Source organism: Tetranychus urticae, chromosome 3, assembly GCF_039701765.1.
Source record: "Tetranychus urticae isolate SD_2017Ah chromosome 3, NJAU_TeUrti_SD_1.0, whole genome shotgun sequence".
Lineage (NCBI taxonomy): Eukaryota > Metazoa > Arthropoda > Arachnida > Trombidiformes > Tetranychidae > Tetranychus > Tetranychus urticae.
In genome coordinates this window covers 16,449,962-16,471,278 of record NC_142960.1, presented here as the reverse complement: position 1 = coordinate 16,471,278, position 21,317 = coordinate 16,449,962, and the positions used below count along the sequence as shown (strand labels likewise).

At 32.6% G+C, this 21,317-nt stretch overlaps 4 protein-coding genes and 2 long non-coding RNA genes across 6 annotated transcripts; 4 read left to right on the top strand and 2 right to left on the bottom strand.

Annotated features, from left to right (window-relative positions):
• Positions 1-222: 222 nt before the first annotated feature.
• LOC149093494 (uncharacterized) lies at positions 223-1,250 on the top strand. Its single transcript, XR_016199830.1, has 2 exons — positions 223-338; positions 420-1,250. It is a non-coding gene; the product is annotated as an uncharacterized LOC149093494 (long non-coding RNA).
• Positions 1,251-3,250: 2,000 nt separating this feature from the next.
• LOC107363328 (uncharacterized) lies at positions 3,251-5,049 on the top strand. Its single transcript, XR_001568859.3, has 4 exons — positions 3,251-3,649; positions 4,006-4,227; positions 4,466-4,680; positions 4,757-5,049. It is a non-coding gene; the product is annotated as an uncharacterized LOC107363328 (long non-coding RNA).
• A 726-nt stretch (positions 5,050-5,775) lies between these two features.
• Positions 5,776-8,052, bottom strand: LOC149093493 (uncharacterized). Its single transcript, XM_089269205.1, has 3 exons — positions 7,533-8,052; positions 6,518-7,207; positions 5,776-6,452 (listed from the first exon to the last, which is right to left on the bottom strand). The coding sequence occupies exons 1-3, from the start codon at positions 7,935-7,937 to the stop codon at positions 6,207-6,209; spliced, it is 1,341 nt and encodes a 446-aa protein (XP_089125331.1). The 5' UTR covers positions 7,938-8,052; the 3' UTR covers positions 5,776-6,206.
• A 3,125-nt stretch (positions 8,053-11,177) lies between these two features.
• LOC149093492 (uncharacterized) lies at positions 11,178-12,636 on the top strand. Its single transcript, XM_089268676.1, has 3 exons — positions 11,178-11,243; positions 11,377-11,638; positions 11,896-12,636. The coding sequence occupies exons 1-3, from the start codon at positions 11,238-11,240 to the stop codon at positions 12,432-12,434; spliced, it is 807 nt and encodes a 268-aa protein (XP_089124802.1). The 5' UTR covers positions 11,178-11,237; the 3' UTR covers positions 12,435-12,636.
• A 2,888-nt stretch (positions 12,637-15,524) lies between these two features.
• LOC107363326 (uncharacterized) lies at positions 15,525-17,834 on the bottom strand. The gene is made up of 2 exons (XM_015930544.3): positions 17,323-17,834; positions 15,525-17,016 (listed from the first exon to the last, which is right to left on the bottom strand). The coding sequence occupies exons 1-2, from the start codon at positions 17,708-17,710 to the stop codon at positions 15,923-15,925; spliced, it is 1,482 nt and encodes a 493-aa protein (XP_015786030.1). The 5' UTR covers positions 17,711-17,834; the 3' UTR covers positions 15,525-15,922.
• Positions 17,835-18,550: 716 nt separating this feature from the next.
• LOC107363329 (Sideroflexin-1-3) lies at positions 18,551-21,181 on the top strand. The gene is made up of 8 exons (XM_015930546.3): positions 18,551-18,697; positions 18,869-19,053; positions 19,197-19,367; positions 19,503-19,601; positions 19,667-19,828; positions 19,914-20,041; positions 20,143-20,242; positions 20,358-21,181. The coding sequence occupies exons 2-8, from the start codon at positions 18,881-18,883 to the stop codon at positions 20,500-20,502; spliced, it is 978 nt and encodes a 325-aa protein (XP_015786032.1). The 5' UTR covers positions 18,551-18,697; positions 18,869-18,880; the 3' UTR covers positions 20,503-21,181.
• The last annotated feature ends 136 nt before the right edge of the window (positions 21,182-21,317 follow it).

Sequence of the window (21,317 nt, the reverse complement as noted above, 5' to 3'; positions counted from 1 at the left end):
TCCTGTTAGCGATGTTAATTGTAAAATGGTTTATTGTTATTGTAAATTTTGCATCCAGACGTTGGTAATGACAAAACTGGTAACTTAAATTACTAATATTCCTACTTGTCTCAACTAATCAGTTCCAGATGATATTCTGGTTAACAACAGATAACCAAAGTGCACCGCTAATTGGTAGAGTAAATAAATAAATTATTGGAAATAAATTGTAAGTCAAATAAATTTAAAAATAATCCAATTTTCTTACAAGGGTTAATTAGCAGATTGTCCCTAAGCCGATGACACTTTGTTTTCATTTGTTATTGTTTCTCCCTCCATTTTTATCCAAACCCATGCAAGTAAGTCTAATCAATTAAATTACTCTTGAATAAATTGTTAATTTTGGTTCTTAATTTGTTTTTATTCTTCCAAATGTTCAGATTAATGATCGGCTAATTTTGAATGTGAACCACACACAAACATGGTTAATAATGAGGATAATAATGATGATACATTAACAAAGGGCGAAGTCACTGGAAAGAGAGAAACTTGTTTTCCATAAATTGGCCCAGTTAACAAGGAAAAAAAGCTTAACCAAAATAATGGATAAATCGGAGTTTCACTTCATCATCTTCATCTTATTCTGTCCTGCGGTATTGTTTCAAGCTTAATCAACCTTTTTCTTTATCAGCTTCAGGGCACTCCTCATGGTAAAGCCTAAATTGTTATCTCATGCGTGTCTACATTTATCCTGAGCCCGTGACCAGAGTTGACCTGATTTACGGTTCAACATGATGATGCTTTTCCCAAAAACAGAACCAGATTTTGTTCAATGCTAATTCACATGAAAGACTATCTTTTAACAACATGGCTGAACCTTATGAAGTGATGAACATTCTAGCCAACATCTCCATCAACTCTTTTATTTCCACCCTCAATCAGTTCTTGCAACTAAATGAATTGGGTTAAGATTGGGTGATTGAGGACCTCAAGTAATCAAGTTTACAATGAATCAAATTCAAAGCAACAATTGGTCTGCAGATTAAGATTAATGCATTCACATTGGACTCATCTTTTCGAGTCTTCCTAATTATTTTAATGATGATTTCAACTGTCGTTATTATAATCATGTTCAAGTTTCCCTGTTTTTCACCAACTCAATTGGTTAATCAATTGATTTGTTGTTGGACTAGTTTCACCTTTTTGCTGGTAAATTTAAACTGATGCTTATCATTATTATTAGTCACATTAAAGTTGTTGGAATAATTGTATTCACTGTTACTTTCTGTTCTGTTAAAGGCTGTTATTAGCATTTCTGATTATCTCGATACTCTTCTATTCATCAATATTAATTGTTGTTTCATTTTATTCATGGTTGACTTGAAAATTGCAGTACAGCGTGATGTAATGCTTAATTGAGAAGTGGAATTTTCTGCCAATTACTGATTAAATGCATTACTTCATTTCGGTAAATTGATGATAATGAAAACTAATTTCTGATTAATTGGCCTACACAAGTCCAATAAAATTGAATTGAGCCTTAACTCTTGCAATTGCTATAAACTGAACCAATTGGTGTAAAAACATCTAACCAAATACTATTAACCCGGTTGTGTATTGAATACAAGTTCATTAAGTTAATAAACTAGATTCAACAAACAAAAGGTTACAATTTAAATCAGTTACAATGAAAGAATAAAATTAGGTTCACATTAAAAGTTAAATATGCGAAATAAAATACAACCTTCAATGGCAAATGTAATGTAAACTTTCTCAGCTCTTCAATACCGTTTTAATTTACCTGAGTTATCTCTTGTATTATCTAAATAGATTGTACTAATTGCACTCAAATTAGATTAATAAAATGAATAATTGAAATGGGGAAATAATTCCATTGCCAAATCAAAGTTAGTCATTGAAAAAAGAGAAACAATCTCGAGGTAACTCTTTTTCCGCTCTTTTTCACCCAACCTTCAGTTGTTGTTATTGTAAGTGCAAGTATTGTATTCCTATTTGCTTTAATTGTGTTGATTACCCGTTTCAATCGACTTTGAATTTGTTTTTATTTATCTCTATTGAACTTGTGAATGTTAATTGTCACCAAATTGTCACCAAGATTCAATTGATTGGAAAGAAATATGGAAAAGAACTGATCAGATGATTTACTGTTTGAACCAAATGTGCTTTTACTTATGCATATACATTATGTAAACAAGAACCATATTAATTTTAATTATGCTGATCAACTGATAATGATAGAAGAAATTGGATTAATGTTAAAATCATCATGCCAACAGTTAACTTGAACATTTGATTCCATGTGTGCCTCTTTTCTGGATAATTATCAATTTAATTTGTGTCCCGCTGATTTATAGTATTGGTTTTTACCACAAGTGGCTACTGACAGGCTTGAGCAAAGAGGAGCAAGAGATAGCACGAGAATAGAAGACCTCAAATTGAGATAAGGGGCTAGCTCCTCAATCGGTTGATAGATGGGTCTGATTGAAAGAGAAAAGAAAGGGGAAAAGAAAGTAAAAATTAACCTCTTTGAATTATCTCTTCAAATTAAAAGTTAATTTTTTTATAATTTTTCACAATTCTTATTTCTTGTCTTTCTTTAATTAGAGCCATCTATCAACCGATTGTTAACTTATTTTTATCTCAATTTGAGGTCTTCTATTCTCGTGCAGTCTCTTGTTACTCTTTGGGCTTGAGCCTTTGTTGACTTTCAATATTTTTACCATATTTGCTGTTAAAGATGTTTTTTTAATTATTTTTTCCTCTTCAAATTGTTATTTATTGGATTTTCTTTCGGCTTTTATCTGTCCCATCTGAGAAGCGGAAATGAAATGGAAACTCATTGAGAGTGACCTTTAACCTTTTCAATGTGAAGTCACTTTGGCATGTAAAACTTGTTACAGAAGGAAGCTTTGTTTCCTGTTGTAACCCTGAATACCGACTTAGTTGTTGATGTCTCCGAGATTGTCAGTTGACCCTTATCAAAAGAGAGGCCCACTTGTTGTCCACAAGACAATTTGATCTACAAAAAGGCCTACTTTTACCGAGTAAAGTCTAAAGAATAATCGGAAGTGGAAATTAACTGCTGTAAATTAAGTTTACTCGTTCAAAATTATGTCCTGTTTTCAAATCATTAGAGCATGAGTGTTAAAATTTCAACTCAAGTTTGTTAGCTTGTTCACAGTAATATCGATGAAATATCAAGATTGTGCAAAGAATAATGTTTTGTTTTCTCATTTTTTTGCTCTTCAAGGTTTTCGCTTGCAATTTTAGCCATCAATGTGGTAAATTGATTGCCTTACTGAAGATGAAACTGACATGGAAAAACAAATTTACCAATTGAACAATGAAGGAGCCAAAGCAGCATCAACAAAGAATAATTTCAACTTGGTTTGTTTAACAAGGCAAATATGAAAATCAATGAAGCGTTGTGAGAAAAAAAGAAGGCCCATGGTATTCAATTAGCTAATCGAAAGATGGAAACCATCAATATGAAAAAGAAGTTAATCGAGAAACAAAGCAAGGGATTGAATGATACAATTTTAAGGTCAAATGAGGAAAAAAAGCAACCAGAAAATCTTGCCGAGTTATCCTTGATTATATTATCCAGGTAAACAATGATATGGAAACAAGAATACAAAGGAGGAGGAAGGTAAAGAGAAGAAAGGAGAAGAGATGAGGAGAGATGAGGAGAGATGAGGAGAAACGGGTCAGGAAATTTTCAACAAAAACATATGGAGATACAAATCTTCACCATAGATGAGCTACAAGTCTACAAAGTCCAAACCATTTTCATCTCTGGTAACAGTTTTCATCCAGATGGAGGACGCGTGTGTGTATGTTGATTGTATATAAATGGCCCTCTAAACCAGTCTCGTTTCCCTTCTCTCTCCTCTAATTTTCTTATAGACTTTTCTTGCATCTTTCATTGCGCGTGCAAAGCTACATAGCACGAGCTAAACTTGTCCAGTCAACTTTTAATGATCCTTTCTTTGCTTTCTCTTCCAGAGCTTTCACTAAACATTTCAAGATAGTCCAGTTGATGTCCCTTAACTCACTTTTTCGTGCCTTTGCCTATGAGGATAACACGAAGGTCAACCACAGACTTGAGTCGACCGTACTATTAATACTATAACACTGGGTCATCACCATTACATCTTGATCATCTTGGCTCTTTCGCTCCTCGTTTATGCACTATTTGACCCTAACCAAGAAACTGGTTTGGTCAAGGTTCGCTATCTATGATTGTCACATCTCTAGTTGCACAGCTAATTTATCTCTAATGAATGAAATAATAGCATAATTAATGGTGAAGTGAACACAATTTCCTCGATGGATACAGCAACATTAACCAAGGCCAATAGAGAGATAATAATGAATTTATATAATTTGGATAGTTTTACAAAATTATAATTACTCAAATTATTTTCTTTGTTTCTTCTTTCCGTCATTTTTAAACATCTTATAGCTTCAAATTAAACGAGGGAATTAAACACAAGGTGAATGAAAAGTTTCCGGAGTCAATGGTTTCTATTCTTACAATATTCCTTGTACTTGTGTTGATCACTTTACGAGATGCCACAGGAAGAGAAGAGGCCAAGTAAGGTGATTACTATTGTAAGGTGGACTGAAGTTTGCCAGTGCTTGTGTTTTGAAAATGAGCCCTTTTTACACTTCCAATAAGTATGCTTTTTAACAATACATTTGTCCTTTAAACTTGACTCAAAGTATTCTCCATTTCTCTTTCCTCTTCCTTTAGCCTGTACCAGGAGAAATAACCTTTCTACATTCTTAAAAGCCAGGTGAATTATCAACAAAAGGCAAATTTGGCGATCACCTTATTTTATAAGTTCCAGAGGAAAGTTAAATGTGAAGAAAGAAAGGAGAAGAAAGAAAAGACCATCAAGTTGAAGGAAACAACGATTTAGGTCTACTAGACAACACCGAAATAAAGTCTATTCACTGTTTTGGAGGAATAAAGCATTGGATAGAGATGAAAGTATATGAAAGGTCAAACCATCTGTCCTTTGGTTACCTTCATTTTACTGTCATGTATGTATTTAGGTTTACCTGAGGTCACAAGAGAGTCACGCGTGCAAGTTACTTTGATTGAGCCTGAATGTTTGGTTAATCATCAACTTAGGGGAACCCTATGTCTGTTATACACAAGACTTTAACATAATAATCGCTTTCCTGGTTTAGCTCAACCAAATTGTTGTTGCATTGCTGCTGTATCTCAAAACAAGTAAACATTTCAAGCTTAACAGTGGTTAACCGTTGATGGTGAACGGTTTATCCGATTGACCAAAGCTGTGTAAAAAACAAGTCATCCCTGCTGTTAATTTATTGCTTGATTATCGAATCAACCAATATGTTTTTAGAGATAATTTCTGTAACTCATCAATTCAACTTTGATGGACTGGCTATTCACATCAAATTTAAGTCCTTTTATGCAATATGGCATTACCTAAATTTGTTGGGTTTAGTATTACATGAAATTTCACTGCAGTCATTTTGATGATTGAATGAATATTTATAATTTGTCTATAGTACATTGTGTATTACAATTCTGAAATTTCTTTCGTAAAGTATTTACTCTAACATTTACTGTAAGTACAGTTCAGCGCTTCAGCGTTCAGTTCTCTTTCCGCTTTCTAAGAAGACGTACAAAACATACACATATTTGTAAATTTGTACAACACCCGCACCTAAACATTCTTCGAGAAAAAGGCTAAAGGCTTAATTAGGATTGATATAAAGTATGGTCATAATCCGAAGTCTATGTCAATTTCACTTTCTTTCACTATTCTGCTCGAAAAATATACAAAACTTAAAATCGTAAAATATGAATCATAACAATATCTCTTAACGTTGATAAATTGTATACCAGAACTTTGTTTTCCTCTCTGTCGACCATTTATCCAGTTTTTCCGAAAAAACGAACAGACTCACTTGTTGATTAAAAATATTGTACTTGAAATTAGTTATTCTAACTTTAAATATTGATGTTTTAACGCAACTTTTCTTTTTTTCAATACGTGAGCTGAAAAAATTTCAACTCTGAAGTTTCCAGTGTCTTTGAATCTTCCAATAACGTAAATTTAGGTCCACATAAAAGAAACATCCGTCTAAAAGTGCATAGCTATCGAGAATGACGATGAGATAACTGATGATGAATAAATCTAAAATAATTGCTTTGGCTGCAATAACTATTCGTGTCTTATGATTCGCGTAGATGGTCTTGGTGTACGTTTTATCTCTTCCTCAGCTGGTGGCACATAAATTGCTGGATCAGGAGTAATGTACTCATCACTTGGTTCGTTTGTCCTATTTTTTAACCACGATACATGATCATCATAGTCCGCTTCGGATAAAATGTCATCTCGATTACCAGTAAGTATGCGTTGACTTCCTCTGAATGTGATTGCAGATGAAGCCAAGTTTTTTCTTGTACTCTTGATATACATTGTGAACAAATAATTAGTAATTTGTATTAATTAATTTGTATTAAGGGACTCACCATTCGTGAAAAAGGAGCAATTTTTCGACGTCTATTATAAATAGTTCGTTTTCTATAAATTATACCGATGATAACAATTAAAATCAACAAAACAGCTCCAGCGACTAGACCTAAAATTATCGCCAAATTATTTCTACCATCACTAAATTCCGAAGCATTAGACTTTTCTGGACTTGATGTAGAAGATGTTTCTGTCTTTTGGTTGCCTTGAACTGTTGTTGGCGGTTGTTGAACATCAGGTACCTTTTTGTTGTCATCTTTAATTGCAACAATTGTTTCATTATCCAAACCAGTAAAATCAATTCCAGTGGTAAGCAATTTTTCTTGGAACTTTGATACTGTCTCTCGAAATGAAGACAAAGTTATGTTGCTGAAATCATCTTGTTCAGGCCAGTAAACTAGATCGAATGATATTTTAAACGGATTCTTCAAAATAACCAAATTTTGTATCGAACTCTCTGGAAGATTTAGATTTTTCACCAACTGACGTTTAATAGATTGGATAAAGAGTCTCGAACGATTAACAACAGCAGTTTCATAGTCATCTTTAAAGGTCAAAACAATCGGAATAGTTACCACCAAATCAGTAGAGTTTGCATAAAATTCATCTTCAGGCAAATTGTCAGCTGGAATGTTGTCAATCACATCGGTTCCATTAAGATCAAAAAAGTTAATTGTCCCATCTGTAGTCTAAAGATAAAGGATAAAAACATTTTAACAAAAAGACGGTTAAATTCAATTCAATTGATTAATCAATATGATAACTCTGATATAAATACTCTAATAAATCTCAGACAATTTCTGTTTTTTTTAATTGCTATTGATATTCAACATTTGATAACAATATTAAAATAATTTAAAGCAAAATTTTGTTTATCAATTCAAACTACTTTAAGACACATTAGATGGCACCATAAACATGATATGAAATAAAATTTTTGGAGGCAACTTTTAAAGCGTTTAAACAATTTGTTAATTTTTCAGTTGAATTAATTATTAAAATAGATGACTTTACCGGTATCGACTCTGGACTAGTGGAAGGACAATTTACAAGGCATTCATCGGTTTCTGGACAGTAAATTGTCCCGTATTGGCAAGAATCGATCTCTTCAATTAGTTTGTCTGTACAAATAACATCTAAACACGAGAAAGATGAGGCACAAAATAAAAACTCAGAAACACAAAGTGAATTACGTCTTCTTGGTAACAATCCTAATCCAGTATTAATCTGTTTTTTCACGGGTTCATCATTGCTATCAGAGTCATAATCAATATCAGATCGATTGTCTGATGACTGATTGTCTTTTGGGTTAACAGTTGGATAAATTAACGATTCAATATCTTGTTTAGATGTTGATTTTTCCTGAACAAACACAATCACAACCATCATTACTGTAGTGGCACAATTGGATAGTCTCATAATCAATTAATCACCAAATCCAGGCCATTGGATAACCACTGGACAATTTACCCGATCACGTATGATCAAATAATTTGTAATGTCTAAACCCATTTGCAGCATCATTATTTAAATCAGTAAACAGTAAATATAAAAATTTGCTCTTCTATTACCATTGTAATACTATTAATGAAAATTGAAATTTTCAACAATCAGGAAATAAATGTCATGAGTGTTTATAATTTCATTGCTAGGGAAACACTAGAAAGCAATATTATTGTTCCCATTCTTGACAAATTATTTCCCATTCAATTCAATCGATATTAAAGTAATTCAACAACAAGTCTATGAAGTCATTACCAATTGATTTGACTTATAAAGGAAAACACATCGATTTGAATTGCTTTTGATTGATTGTAAAAGTAAAGGAAAAGTGACAAAAATAAATGAAACCTTAAAATTGAAAATCAATAATTCCTCAATGAATTTTGTGCAAGAAACTGAACTTCTAGACTAAATTTGACATTTAGCTTGAATTTCGTTCTGTAATATTAGCACTTGAACTCACTAATTAATTTCGCCTAAAAATTAATCATTTAATGATGAAATTATAAGCTTAATAAATCAGATTAAGATCTGGTAAACTGTCTAATCAGAGGTCTGATCTTTATGCTAATTCACTTGCTCAAAGCATTGATTGCACTTTCTTTGCGTACCAAATCTTGGTTAACAAGATTGATTGCTGTTTAACAATAAATGGCAACTTATTAGTATAAGCTCGAGCAAAATGTCGAAGATTAATGAATGATGAAAATGTTTTACTTTTTTGATCATTTCATGATTAACAGTTTATGTCAACACAAGTTAATCTGATTGTCAGTGTTGGAAGCAAATCATCAATATTTCAACCTTGTTTTGGATGTAAATGAAAGCCAACTAATTTACATTGAAACATAACGCGAATTAGAGATTTAAAGATTTGAATAAAAGGCCAAAATTGACATTAAAATTAGATGTAAAATTGAAAACAAATGACTATTGAATAGTAATTAACATTTTGTTTAACAGCTAATATTGATAAATTATCCGTTTCACTTTTGTCCCTCAATCATCGATCACTTTTCGCAATTAAATCTCAATAACACACACCCAATAAACTGCCTGAAGCATTATCAGATACAATACAATAAAAAGTTCAAGTGAACACAATTTACCTTGATTCAAATTTACATCAATTAAGCCATCAGAGACACAAGTTTCATCGGACAACAAGTCCACAGTTGAAGTCACTTCTAATGGTCAACTTGTAACCATTACCACTAAAGGATAAGTTGTCCTAATCAAAGGCAATTTAGTTGCTTCCAAATTGTTGAAAGGTTGATCAATTTGTTGAAACCCATCAAAATACATCCAATTACATGAAATGGATTCAATCATCAAGTTTCTTCCGAATGTAAAATCAATGAAATCTTGTCAATCAGTGAAAGTTGACTTTTTGTTGTTTATTTGGTCAATCATTTTTGTACACTAAAGCTGAAATCAAATTGTTAATTAGATCAAGGTATAACAGTTTAACTTTTCAATCGATAACTCAACGGTAAAAATTGATTAAACATTTAATTGATTAACTTGAGCTGTTCAACATCATGTTGAACATGTTGTTAAACATTTTACTTACGATTTTGTTTTAATGTTCAACATTTGTTCAGATCAAACAAGCAATTAACACGAATTGTTAATTTTCAAAGCGTTGGCGGTAAAGATGCGTGAGTGAAAAATTCTTGATTCAAATTATCCTTTTATTGTAATTGTCCAAATCAAGAGTGAAAGGTTTATCAATAGACATTGACTTTGACTGGAAAACGCAAATTAATTTGAAAATAGCATTTTCAGGATTAATATTGATTTGTTGTTGATAACGATCAAAATCAATATCAGTAATAATTCGTTAATTGTCTTTATGCTTTAGGCTTTGATTTGTGTTTCCATGCTAAATGGGTGTTCATTTTTTGCTACTTAACTTTACCTTCATGTTTATGTTTTTTTGTACAGCTTTCAATATGTAATACAAATTGGCTGGACAGTTTGTGAGTTGATTTACTTTATGTTCATACTTGGTGTTAAATTAAATTAAGGCAAACCTGAAATTGTTTGACCATTAATTATAAATGGACAGAAAAGCAAAATCAATAAGTTAACATTTGGCGTGGTTTTTTTGAAGGTTAACCATTAGAATCACTTTTCCTTCTAATTATTATTATCAGCATAATTAGTTGATTCCAGAGCATAATCATGATAACATTCACACATTCAATCACTGATTAACATGTCCATAGTTTACAAAAATTATGGCTTTCAATTCAAGTCGATTGAAGATAAAAACAATGATTTATTCATTTGAGGCCAAAATCATGTGTTACCTTGTAGCTGCATGTGAAGTTTTGGCTAATCAATGTAAACTCAATGATTTGGTTCGGACAATTTAATCACAGCACTTCAAGTTTTGTTGAAGCTAAAAATATCAAGAGTTGAAATGAAACAATAAAAAACCTTGTAACTTATTTTAATCATTTTGCTGTTATTAATCGTCTTATTGTTAAACATTTGTAATTACTGGTTTAAATCGGTAACAGTTTATCTGGGAAAGCGTTTATTTATATGAATTATTACTTGATCAGATGATAATAATTCAATATCAGAATCAAAACTGAGATTATCTTGCATCAATTTGGTAAGTTAATCAACAACAAACAGTAGACATCAAAAGGCTAACCTTAATCATTGTTTTATTTCAATGATTTATGTTTTGATTAAATACTTCTATGGTTTACTTGAATTAAGGAGTCAGGTTTATTATAATCTGATTTATGTAAAGTAGTAATGACCATAAATGAATTTGATCTGTTTTTGATATTGAAGTGGCTTTTAATGTTTTTTTGACAAAGACAGTTTGATGGACGAAATGAAACAATTAACTAATCATTAAACTTATTAAATGAGCGCTAATAAGAAGGCGAAGGATGGATAGGTAACGAAGGACAGTTGATGGAGCTTGAGTAAGCCTGAAAAGGTTGATATTGTGGTAAAAGAAGGAGGATTTAATATTGATTAGTATCAATAATGGTATTAGTTGAATACATATTTTAGCTTTTCGTTTTCCGTCTGTTGATTGGGAGGTGACTACAATTAATGGTCAGTCGATTGTCCCTCGATGAATTTCATATAAAAGGAATGGTTAATCGACAATCAAATATCACTTTAAATCAATTCATTTCTTAATCAACTTGTAAACACCAACCAACAAACCAACCAACAACAACCATGAAGGTAATGAAAGTTTACCATTACAATTGTGCTTCCATTATTATTGAGCCATTCATTTTGTTTTCCAATTGGATTTTAAAAGCTAATTTTCTAATTGTGATTCTCTTTGATAAAATGTTTCATTTAATTTCGCCAGGTTATTGCCTTATTCGCTCTTATTGGTCTTGCCACCGCCGGTTACGCTCCAGCTAACCTTGCTAACACTGGTTCATCAGTCTCAACCCGAACCCAAGACTCTGTTGGTAACTACGCTTTCGCTTACCAAGAAAACCATGCTACCGGTGGAACCTCAAGAAAGGAACAAGGAAACGCTTATGGACAAGTTGTTGGTTCATACAGTTTAGGAGTTATCGATGGAAGACAACGAATTGTTAACTACGTTGCTGACCCAGTCCACGGTAAGTGAAGTCTGATTGAAATTGATGATTGAGTTGTTGATTTTTGGTTTGATTTCAATCACTCCAAATCTGGCAATCACAACAGTTGATAGTGAAAGTTTATTCATTTCAATTGATGGATAAATGGACCATTCAAGCATCCATCAAATGAAACAACTGTAATTTATTATAACCATTTCAAGTCAGTGATTAGCCACAGTCACTCGATCCAAAAGCCTTGTTATGTATAATCTATCATTCATAACCATTGATTTCAGGTTTCCGCGCTCAAGTTATCACGAACGAACCTGGAACCGCTCCAACCACCCAAACTGTCGCTAAAGTAGCTGCTCCAGTTGTTGCCGCTCCTCAATATGCTGCTCCAGCTCCAGTTGTTGCTGCTCCAGCATACGCAGCTCCCCAATACGCTGTTCCCCAATACACTGCCCCACAATACGCTGCTCCAGCTCAGATTGTTGCTGCTCCTTCATACGCAGCTCCAGTCGTCACCAAAGTTGCCGCTCCAGCATACGCTTACTCTGCCCCAGCTTTGACCTACTCTGCCCCAGCCCCAGTTGTAACCAAAGTTGCTGCCCCAGCTTATGCTTACTCTGGCCCAGCTTTTACCTACTCTGCCCCAACTCCAGTTGTTGCTAAAGTAGCTGCTCCAGCTTACGCTTACTCTGCTCCAACTTATGCCTACTCAGCACCCGCTCCAGTTGTAACCAAAGTTGCTGCTCCAGCATACTACTCAGGCTACTCAGCCCCAATCGTCCACAAAGTTGCTCAAGCCCCAATTGTCCAACAAGCCTGGTAATTGTCTCGAATTAATAATGATAAATAGTAGTGATTAATGTATTTTTATCTCGGCTCAACTAAACAGATATAAGGTTAAAACCACATATCATTTAATTGTAATATCGATTGTTGAAATATTGTATTTTGTGTTTCTCTAAGTCCTAATCCTTAACGAGCCTTTTTTAAGCAAATTATAAAATAAAATCATTTTTTGATTAAAACACTTGTTCATTTTCAATTTATTTCAAATTGATACTTTTATGATGATCAACAGAAATGGCATACATCAAAATGTGATACATGACCGAATACCCAAAAAATATTCCATATAAATTTTAAAGAATAATCAAGCAAAACTGAATATTTCTTTATCCAATGGTATTATATTTTGTAATTTTCAGATCGACTGTGAATCGACAGACCTAAAGGTGGAAATAACTCACTCGAACAAATACTCGGATAATTAAGATAAACTTAAATTGCATGCAAAATCAATCTGACTCAAACATCACTTTATTGGAGAAACTTGAAAAGTAAAATTTAAATCTTGATCACCAAAATTTCATCAGACAAATCTACAGATACAGAGTAAATGATTATTTTTTGAACAAAAGTACGATATTACGAAATGAAACTTTCTTCAAATATTTTGAAAATTCATGATACAGAATAGATAAATCTGATAGTAACTTGAGATGAAATTTCCGTGTTGAAAATTTCTTTTCATTAACTTCCAGACTAAATCAGATAATGGGAATGAAAGACTCGTTATAAATTTAAATTTAAAGGAAATATGATTTGTTTTTGTTTGTTTACAACAAAACTTTTGTAGTTGCCATTTGTTAATTGGTTGATCATGATCGACAACCAGATCATTCTTTGACTTATTTTAAAAAAATGGCTAATTTGTTAACATAACGAATATGAATATTGAGAAAAATCTGAAAGAAAATCGACATCTTGGAGAAAACACGAAAATGGTCAGATGAGTCTTTTACTTTAATGGATAACAGTCAACAGTAATTGGCCAATTAGAGAAGCTAGAAAGATTGAATTTGCAGTTGAATGGATGTTCACTGATTATTCACATAATAAATTCAAACTAGAATGCTCGTTAATTTTGTTTGGAAATTTATTCTTGATTAAAAACATCAAATTTTTATTGATCTTCTTGTCCATCGGTCTAATTGGGTCGATACTCTATTAGGTTTGATTTGCTAATTTATCGTTTCGCATTGATTTTCTGAATGCTTTGTAATACCAGTTTATCGAGACGATAGCTCAGGTAATATGAGCACGAGTTGGAGTGACCATTATCGTTAATCATAGTCTAAATAATGGTTCTCTGCGCGCAATACTTGACTAGACTAAAACGCGTTTCAATACGTCCGTTTTTGAGTACGACTTTCACCACTAGGGGCGTCTCCGGATAAGATGATACATATACGGTATTTGGACTCACATGTCAGCTTGTTGAGGTCTATAAGCACACAAAGTTTCATGATTCAACTTTCATCAAGAAACTTGACAGGTTGGATGAGGAAGTTCAGCAATTTTCTGATTTTATTTTATTAGATAAGTTTATTTACTCTCTATTTAACTTTACAACATTTCCAATTTGTGATTCATTTTATTTTTGCATTGTGTTTAAATAAGTATCAAATTGTAATGGGAAGGATACGAAAAGATGCTTTGGATCTCGAGTTTTTACCCGTAACAAGTAATGTTAGATTTATTGGACCAGAAAGGATTACAAGTTTTTCAACCTACTATAACAAAGAACGTGAAGAAGTATATCGCTCTGATAATTCATCGCAGAGGTATCTAGACGCGACCAAGTTGAACATACCAATCAATTGTCTTGAAGGATACAATTCTGAATCTTATGTATGTGATCTTCCAGGCATATGGGAGTATTTCATGCACTGGATTGGGAAACATGAAGAAATTATTAGAGGTCCAAATCCTAAAAACGATCCACAACAGCAGATTGATTTCATATGTACAAATCTGGAATTGAAAAGAATATTGCTTGCATGTTATGAAGAAAGTGACTGGACTATAATTGCATTCAGGATCGAGAATGAAATTTTCATGCATTTAGCCGATGGAGAGACTATTGAAGACAACATACGTAAATTACATGGGGTAGAGCCCACACCCCAATATAATCCTAGGAAAACCAATAAAATGAACTATGCAAGATTGAATGTTATCAGAAAGATAACTAAACGAGTTGAAGAGCGTGAATTGAACTCTGACACTGATCAGGATTTATTCAGTATTATTACATCTTCAAAAATTGGCCAACATCGTATATTACACACTGGTATTACAGAGTTTGTGGCAGATAAAGATGATGTGGATAAGCCAATTGATCAAGTTAACTTTGCAGCTTTGAAACTCATACCCTACCTGTTCAGAGGACGTAACACAGGCTTTAATATTTCATTTTATCGTCACCTGTATTGGTGGGCATCTGCACTGGTTACTGGCCTCGAAACACTTATTTGTGGAGATCTTGATGAGGATTTTACTCTCAGTAAATTGAAAGTGCTTCCAGCCAGTATACTTAAAACAAAATATCACGCTACAGCTCAGAAAAAATGTCTCATTACTTTAGACAAAATTTTACATTTCATCAAATCTGAAGTTAAAGAAAAAAACATGGCTTATGAATTTCAATTGAATGCTGAAACTCGAGAAGTCATTGTGTCTCCTCCAAAAAAATTACCCATAAAAGCTATCATTACAAAGTGGAAATTACCATATGATATTCAAGAATCAGCAAAATCTTAGCCATGCAATGCCAAATTGTCAAACTACTCATTACTTTTTAATTGATCTTCAATTATTGCCCAGCTCAGTAAAAAATCAAAATTTTAATAAATGAAAATTAACGAAGAAAAATTAAGTTAGTCAACTTCAGTTTTGATTCATTTAAACTTATTAAAATAATATAATGAATTAATTTCAACTTAAATTCTTGACAACCTATTGAATTATTGACCTATCTGATTTTTCATGACAATTTGTTAACATAACTTAATATAAATATTCAGAAAAATTTGAAAGAAAATCAACATCTTGGAGAAAACACGAAAAATGGTCAGATGAGTCTTTTACTTTAATGGATAACAGTCAACAGTAATTGGCCAATTAGAGAAACTAGAAAGATTAAATTTGCAGTTGAATAGATGTTCACTGATTATCCATATAATAAATTTAAATTAGATGCGTGAAAGAGTGAAGAATAAAATAGAATTGATTGACATTGGGATTTTAAGGAAAGGTAAAGGATAAAATTGAAACAATTAAGAGTTTTCTCAGATTAATTCAAACATCCATATCAATGAGGATGATGATTTTTACATGAATATTCAAAGTAAATTCAGTTAATGAAAGTTTCCACGGAAGATATTCACAGATGATCAAAAGATGGGCAATGATTAGCAGAAAATGAAAGAAATGAGGAAATTAAAGTGCGATAATTATGTGAGGTTTCACTTAAATACCAGGCATAATGAATGAGATGTTATCCATTAATTTATCGTGTACTTCTTTGGGACATCCGTTGGAATGTTCAACTAACCTCGTTAGACCAACCAAAGATCCCATAGCACAAATTGTTGAATCTAGAAGTACCGATAAAGAAACTGAACTAGCGAGACCTGGACGGTCATTTAGTCTTTGACCTATGTTGGTAAGTGAATCTCCAATGAGTTTTAAATGACATGCTACATCGACGTAACCTCCATCGTTTTTACGAGTTGAGGTCGATTCTTGACTTTTTGTTGAGTATTTAGGCGTCACAGTGGATGAAAGTTTTGAAATTATTGAAGATTTAGAATGACTTGAGGTAGATTTAGATGGTAAAGAGCTAATTGGATCTGAAGCTCGATGCATATTCTGGGCCATTTTAGCCGCTTTCCGTTTCCATTGCATTTTTTCCTTATTGGGGAGAGTTTGCCACACTTCACCTAATCTTTTACTAACACCAGCGAAATCTAAATGAGGGTTGCTTTGAGCTATTTTAGAACGATTTTCTCGGGCAAAAAGTGTGTAAGCTGTTATTAACGGACCACGTTTTTTCTTTTCAGGAGTTTTTCCCTCTAATGGTGTTTTCAGTTTAGCCTTGGTTTGACGTTTAGGTTTCTTTTCTTCCTTTTCTTCGACTTCCGGTACCGGCTCAGCTTTAGGTGTTTTCATCTTGTTTACATGAGCCATTGCTGATGCCAAAGAATCTTGAGGATCATTAGCTATAACCAAAGATGCTTCGTCTGAGTCATTATCATCTGAACCAAAGTCAACATTACCAACAATACCATATTTGAACTTCCGTCTGAAACCTTTACGTCTATGATCAATGTGAGGTTGACCAGATGTGATCTGTTCAAATAATTTGTTTGCCGCAGAGTCATTTTCAACCATTTTGCGACTAATCTTTATGGGTTTGATGGCAAGTTCACTAAATGAAGTATCTGAACTCGTAGACTTTTTGGGTGATTTATCATGTTTTTTAGCAGCCAAAGTTGATATAGCTGGTAAGGGTGTTGAAGAGGGGATGACAGTTGTGACAGGTAAAACTCCAAGAGCGGTGCCTACATTTAAAAAGATTAAAAAGAACAGAGCATTTTATAAGTTCGAACAATATGAAAGCCCGCGTAAAATGTGACAAAAAACGAAGTCTAAATAAACAAAATGTTTTATCTGGAGCTTGTCTGCCAAATAAATACAATTTAAGTAACAAAAAATTTTTGGCGGTAGATTTATCAAGTTGAAAATAAAATAATTATAATTTTAAAACTACATAACAAAGTTTTAGGAGGCAAAATTTGCTGTAGTCTGAAACACTCACAACCTTGAATTCAAGAGTCGATTCTAGGGGCATTGAAAAGGCTATTTACCTGAATTAATAGGTGGAGATGTAGAGTTTATAGTTGGTGACATGTTTAATCCATCATAATCTGTATCATCAATGTTTTCGTCAGCAATATCATCATCATCACCTTCCATCATCACGGTGTCTTTGAAATTATCATTTATAGGAGGTATTTTGATTTTAAGACGCTTGGAGCTCAATGAATTGGTCAAATCACGTTCAATGAAAGTCTTTTTAGGCGTTACACCATTGTTCGTGATTCCAATCGGTGTCCGAGCTGGTTTAGGTTTATCTACTGATTCGACAGTTTTCTCAGTTTCTTCCATTTCAATAACTTTAGCCGATTTCTTACGGATCCGACCAGACCGAGAAATTCCCGCTGTTGGTGTTTCAGGGCTAATTACACCAGCCATTTTGATTTATTTATTGAGACAATTATAAAGAATAGCTAACTAGCGATATGCTGTCAAAGTGAGAAAGACAATCGATGAAAATAAGATTTTAATTCACTCAAAAAGATAAAAGATAAACAGAAAAACAATAACATTTGACAAAATTAGCAAACCTCTTCCAGCTTAATCTTCAAGCAAGGATCCATTCCTTCAAAGATTGAATCCACAAAAGCGCCAAATACAAAACAAGGGAATTTTTTTCTCTGTTTTAATGTATTTTAATAACAGAATGTTTAATTGCAATAATATTTAAATCATAAAATAAATCAAAATAACTATATTATTTGATCCAAAGATAAATTAATCCACCTATCTTGTAAAAATAACAAACATTGAATAAGTCTTAATAGTATCGTAGGCATCGTAATTCACTTTTACAATGATTAAAATTTGAAATGATTTAAATATCTAGACAACTAATGCAAATTAATTAAAATCAAAAGATTTTTAAGGTAATAATTGTTGAAAAGATTGTGCCTTTTCGATGATTTAATTGGGTTAATTTTGTTTAAATGTTTAAGCCGAAAGCAAGAAGGCGAAATTAGCTGACAGTTACTTCTCAGCCTTACCAATTGACATCAAATAATTTTCAAGATGAGTTGAATAAAGAATCGGTTCAGGTCGATTTAAATTTCCTGAGATGGTTCATCATGTTTGCTAGACGATCGACAACTACGGAGCGTTTGTTTACAGCTTGATTTGAATTGAAAAGATTATTTCTTGAAGCTTTCTGTCGATAGATCGAACTCTTTATCGATAGTTGTTTACTAAAATTTCAACATACAGATTATTAATCTGTACATCTTGACTCTTCTCAACTTTCAAGGAAATGGAAATCTAATCTAAATCTATTGTAAAGCTACTTTGATGTAGCATTTGATTTTTTACCATATCTGCTGCTTTTATCTGAGAGATCAATATCACGACGTTCAGTAGACGACTTTTCATGTAAGTTCATTTCTTTGCTCTATTTGTAACTTTTTGCTTACGATTCCTCAGTTTTTTTTGCTAGACTTGCACAGTTCGTGTTGTCTTCCCTGTGTTTGTTTACAGTCGACCCATTCATTAACCTTATTAAATTTTCATTATCATCCAACATCTTTACTATTTTATCCACAGCTTTGATTAAACATGGAAACATCGAGTTCGGTTGTCCAGAAAAAGATTGACATAGAGTCACCTCGTTATGATCAAAGTACCTATTTGGGAAGAGCCAAACATTTTTTCGTCGTAACTAATCCATTGAATCTATTTAAGTCTCCTGATGAAATTAAGCGAGCAAAGGAAATTGTTGAAAACTACAGGTAAGATACTATGAAACTTAAGATTTTTACTTGTTTTTCTTTCTTTTTTTGTCTTAGTGCTTGGTACATTTCTGTTAAATTGTACTTTTAAATTTAATGCCAGAAACATTATCATCAATCTAAACTGTTTCTTTTTATTTTAGGAAGGGTCATGATGTAGGCCCTATTACTGAAGATCAACTATGGTACTACAAATATCTTTATGATAGTGCTCATCATCCAGAAACTGGAGAGAAGCAAATCTTAATTGGACGGATGTCAGCTCAAGTACCAATGAACATGTTCATTACTGGATGTATGTTAACATTCTACAAGTGAGTTTCGATTTACTTGCAATACTATCTTGAGATATTTTTAGAGGCTAATCACTTGAAACATTTTCTAAATCATGTATATGTATATCATGTTAATCGAAATTGTGTTTTGCTATTATTTTTATTGCAATTTAGGAGCACTCGTCAAGTTGTCTTTTGGCAGTGGTTTAACCAGTCTTTCAACGCTGTTGTAAATTACACCAATAGAAGCGGAACTTCAGACATACCACTTTCGTACGTTTTCATTATTGACTATAAAATAAAAAATCGTTTGATTAATTTGTTTATTCTAATTTCAGGCAACTGGGTACATCTTACGTTTTTGCAACCAGTGGCGCACTTGTTACTGCCTTAGGTCTTAATAGTTTAGTGAAAAAAGCTCCAGCTCTAGTTGGCCGATTTGTACCTTTTTGTGCAGTCGCTGCAGCCAATTGTGTTAACATTCCCATGATGCGATCAAAGTGAGAATCATTATTTGCTCATTTTATCTCTAATTACATATTGACTCATAATTTTCTCATGCTATTTTTATGAAAACAATTTTAGAGAGCTTAAAGAAGGTATCGCATTGTATGATGAGAATAATAATCTCGTTGGCGAATCTAAAGTGGCAGCTAAAAAGGCTATCTCTCAAGTAACTTTTTCGAGAATTGCAATGGCTGTTCCTGGAATGAGTAAGTATCTTTCTTATCAAAAATCTCATTATCCATCCATCTTAAATCAAATCTTTGCCCTAATCGAGCTTATCTTTTCTTATTGTTGCAAACTTTCTTAGCCTTACCGCCAATTTTCATGAATTATTTGGAGAAACGAGGAGTTTTAAAAAGAATGCCATGGATTAATGCTCCTTTGCAAGTTGCAATATGTGGTTTCTTGTAAGTATCAACTGATTCAAATACATCTGATGTGAATCTATGTTATTTATCTAATTTTTTGTTTTCATGTTTACTGATCTTTTCACTTTAAATTATTTTTATTTACTTTTTCTAGTCTAATATTTACAACTCCTTTGTGTTGTGCACTTTTCCCGCAAAAAAGCTCAATAACTTTGGATCAGGTTGAACCCGAACTTCAACAGAAACTCAAGGAACACAAGAGTCCACCGCAAATATTGTATTACAATAAAGGACTATAAGGACAATTGAGTTGGCCTGAAATTCAAAACACAAACAAAAAACCAAGACCAATTGTTGTCTATCATTCACACTAACTAAGAAATGGCAAGGGAGGGAATAGCTATGAGACCAATGTTCATAAGAGACTGTGATTTAGTTAATTTTAAATTAATTTTTCCCTTGATTTTTGATCAACTGTCCTTAGACAGTTTTTGTCTTATGATTAATAACGCAACTCAATTCTTTTGAGAATAGATTTTTCGTTTTCATTTCTCCATTTTATCTTTGAATGTATCTTTATTTTCATTTGCCAAGATCTGTTCAAAATAAGTGGCTAGTTCAGTCTTCTTTCCATTGTTCTTGCATCGTTATTTACATTTAACCGATATCTTGTTATTGATTTTTTCAGTGTTCCTTTTTCAAAATACTAATTTTAAAGCATATCAAATTTGTTGGATGCAATGTTTAAGTGATCAAAGATCCATTTATAATTAGATTCTGTTTTCCAGTTGAAATATGTATTTGTTCAGGGCTGTGTTATCTATTGTAACAATTTAACTTGTTGATTCATTCAATCGTCTTTCATTGGTGTTTAACTCAACCAACAAAACTATTATTCCTGTTAATATAATAAAAAGGAGAATACAAGAGTCCATTGCAATAATGTATTACAATAAAGGACTAAGATTTTTCCATTTATCTTTGAATGTATCTTTATTTTCATTCGCCAAAATCTGTTCAAAATCAGTGGCTAGTTACGTCTTCTTTCAACTATTGTTACATCGTTATTTACAATTAAACCACTATGTTGAAGGTAACCAGTAATTAATCAAAC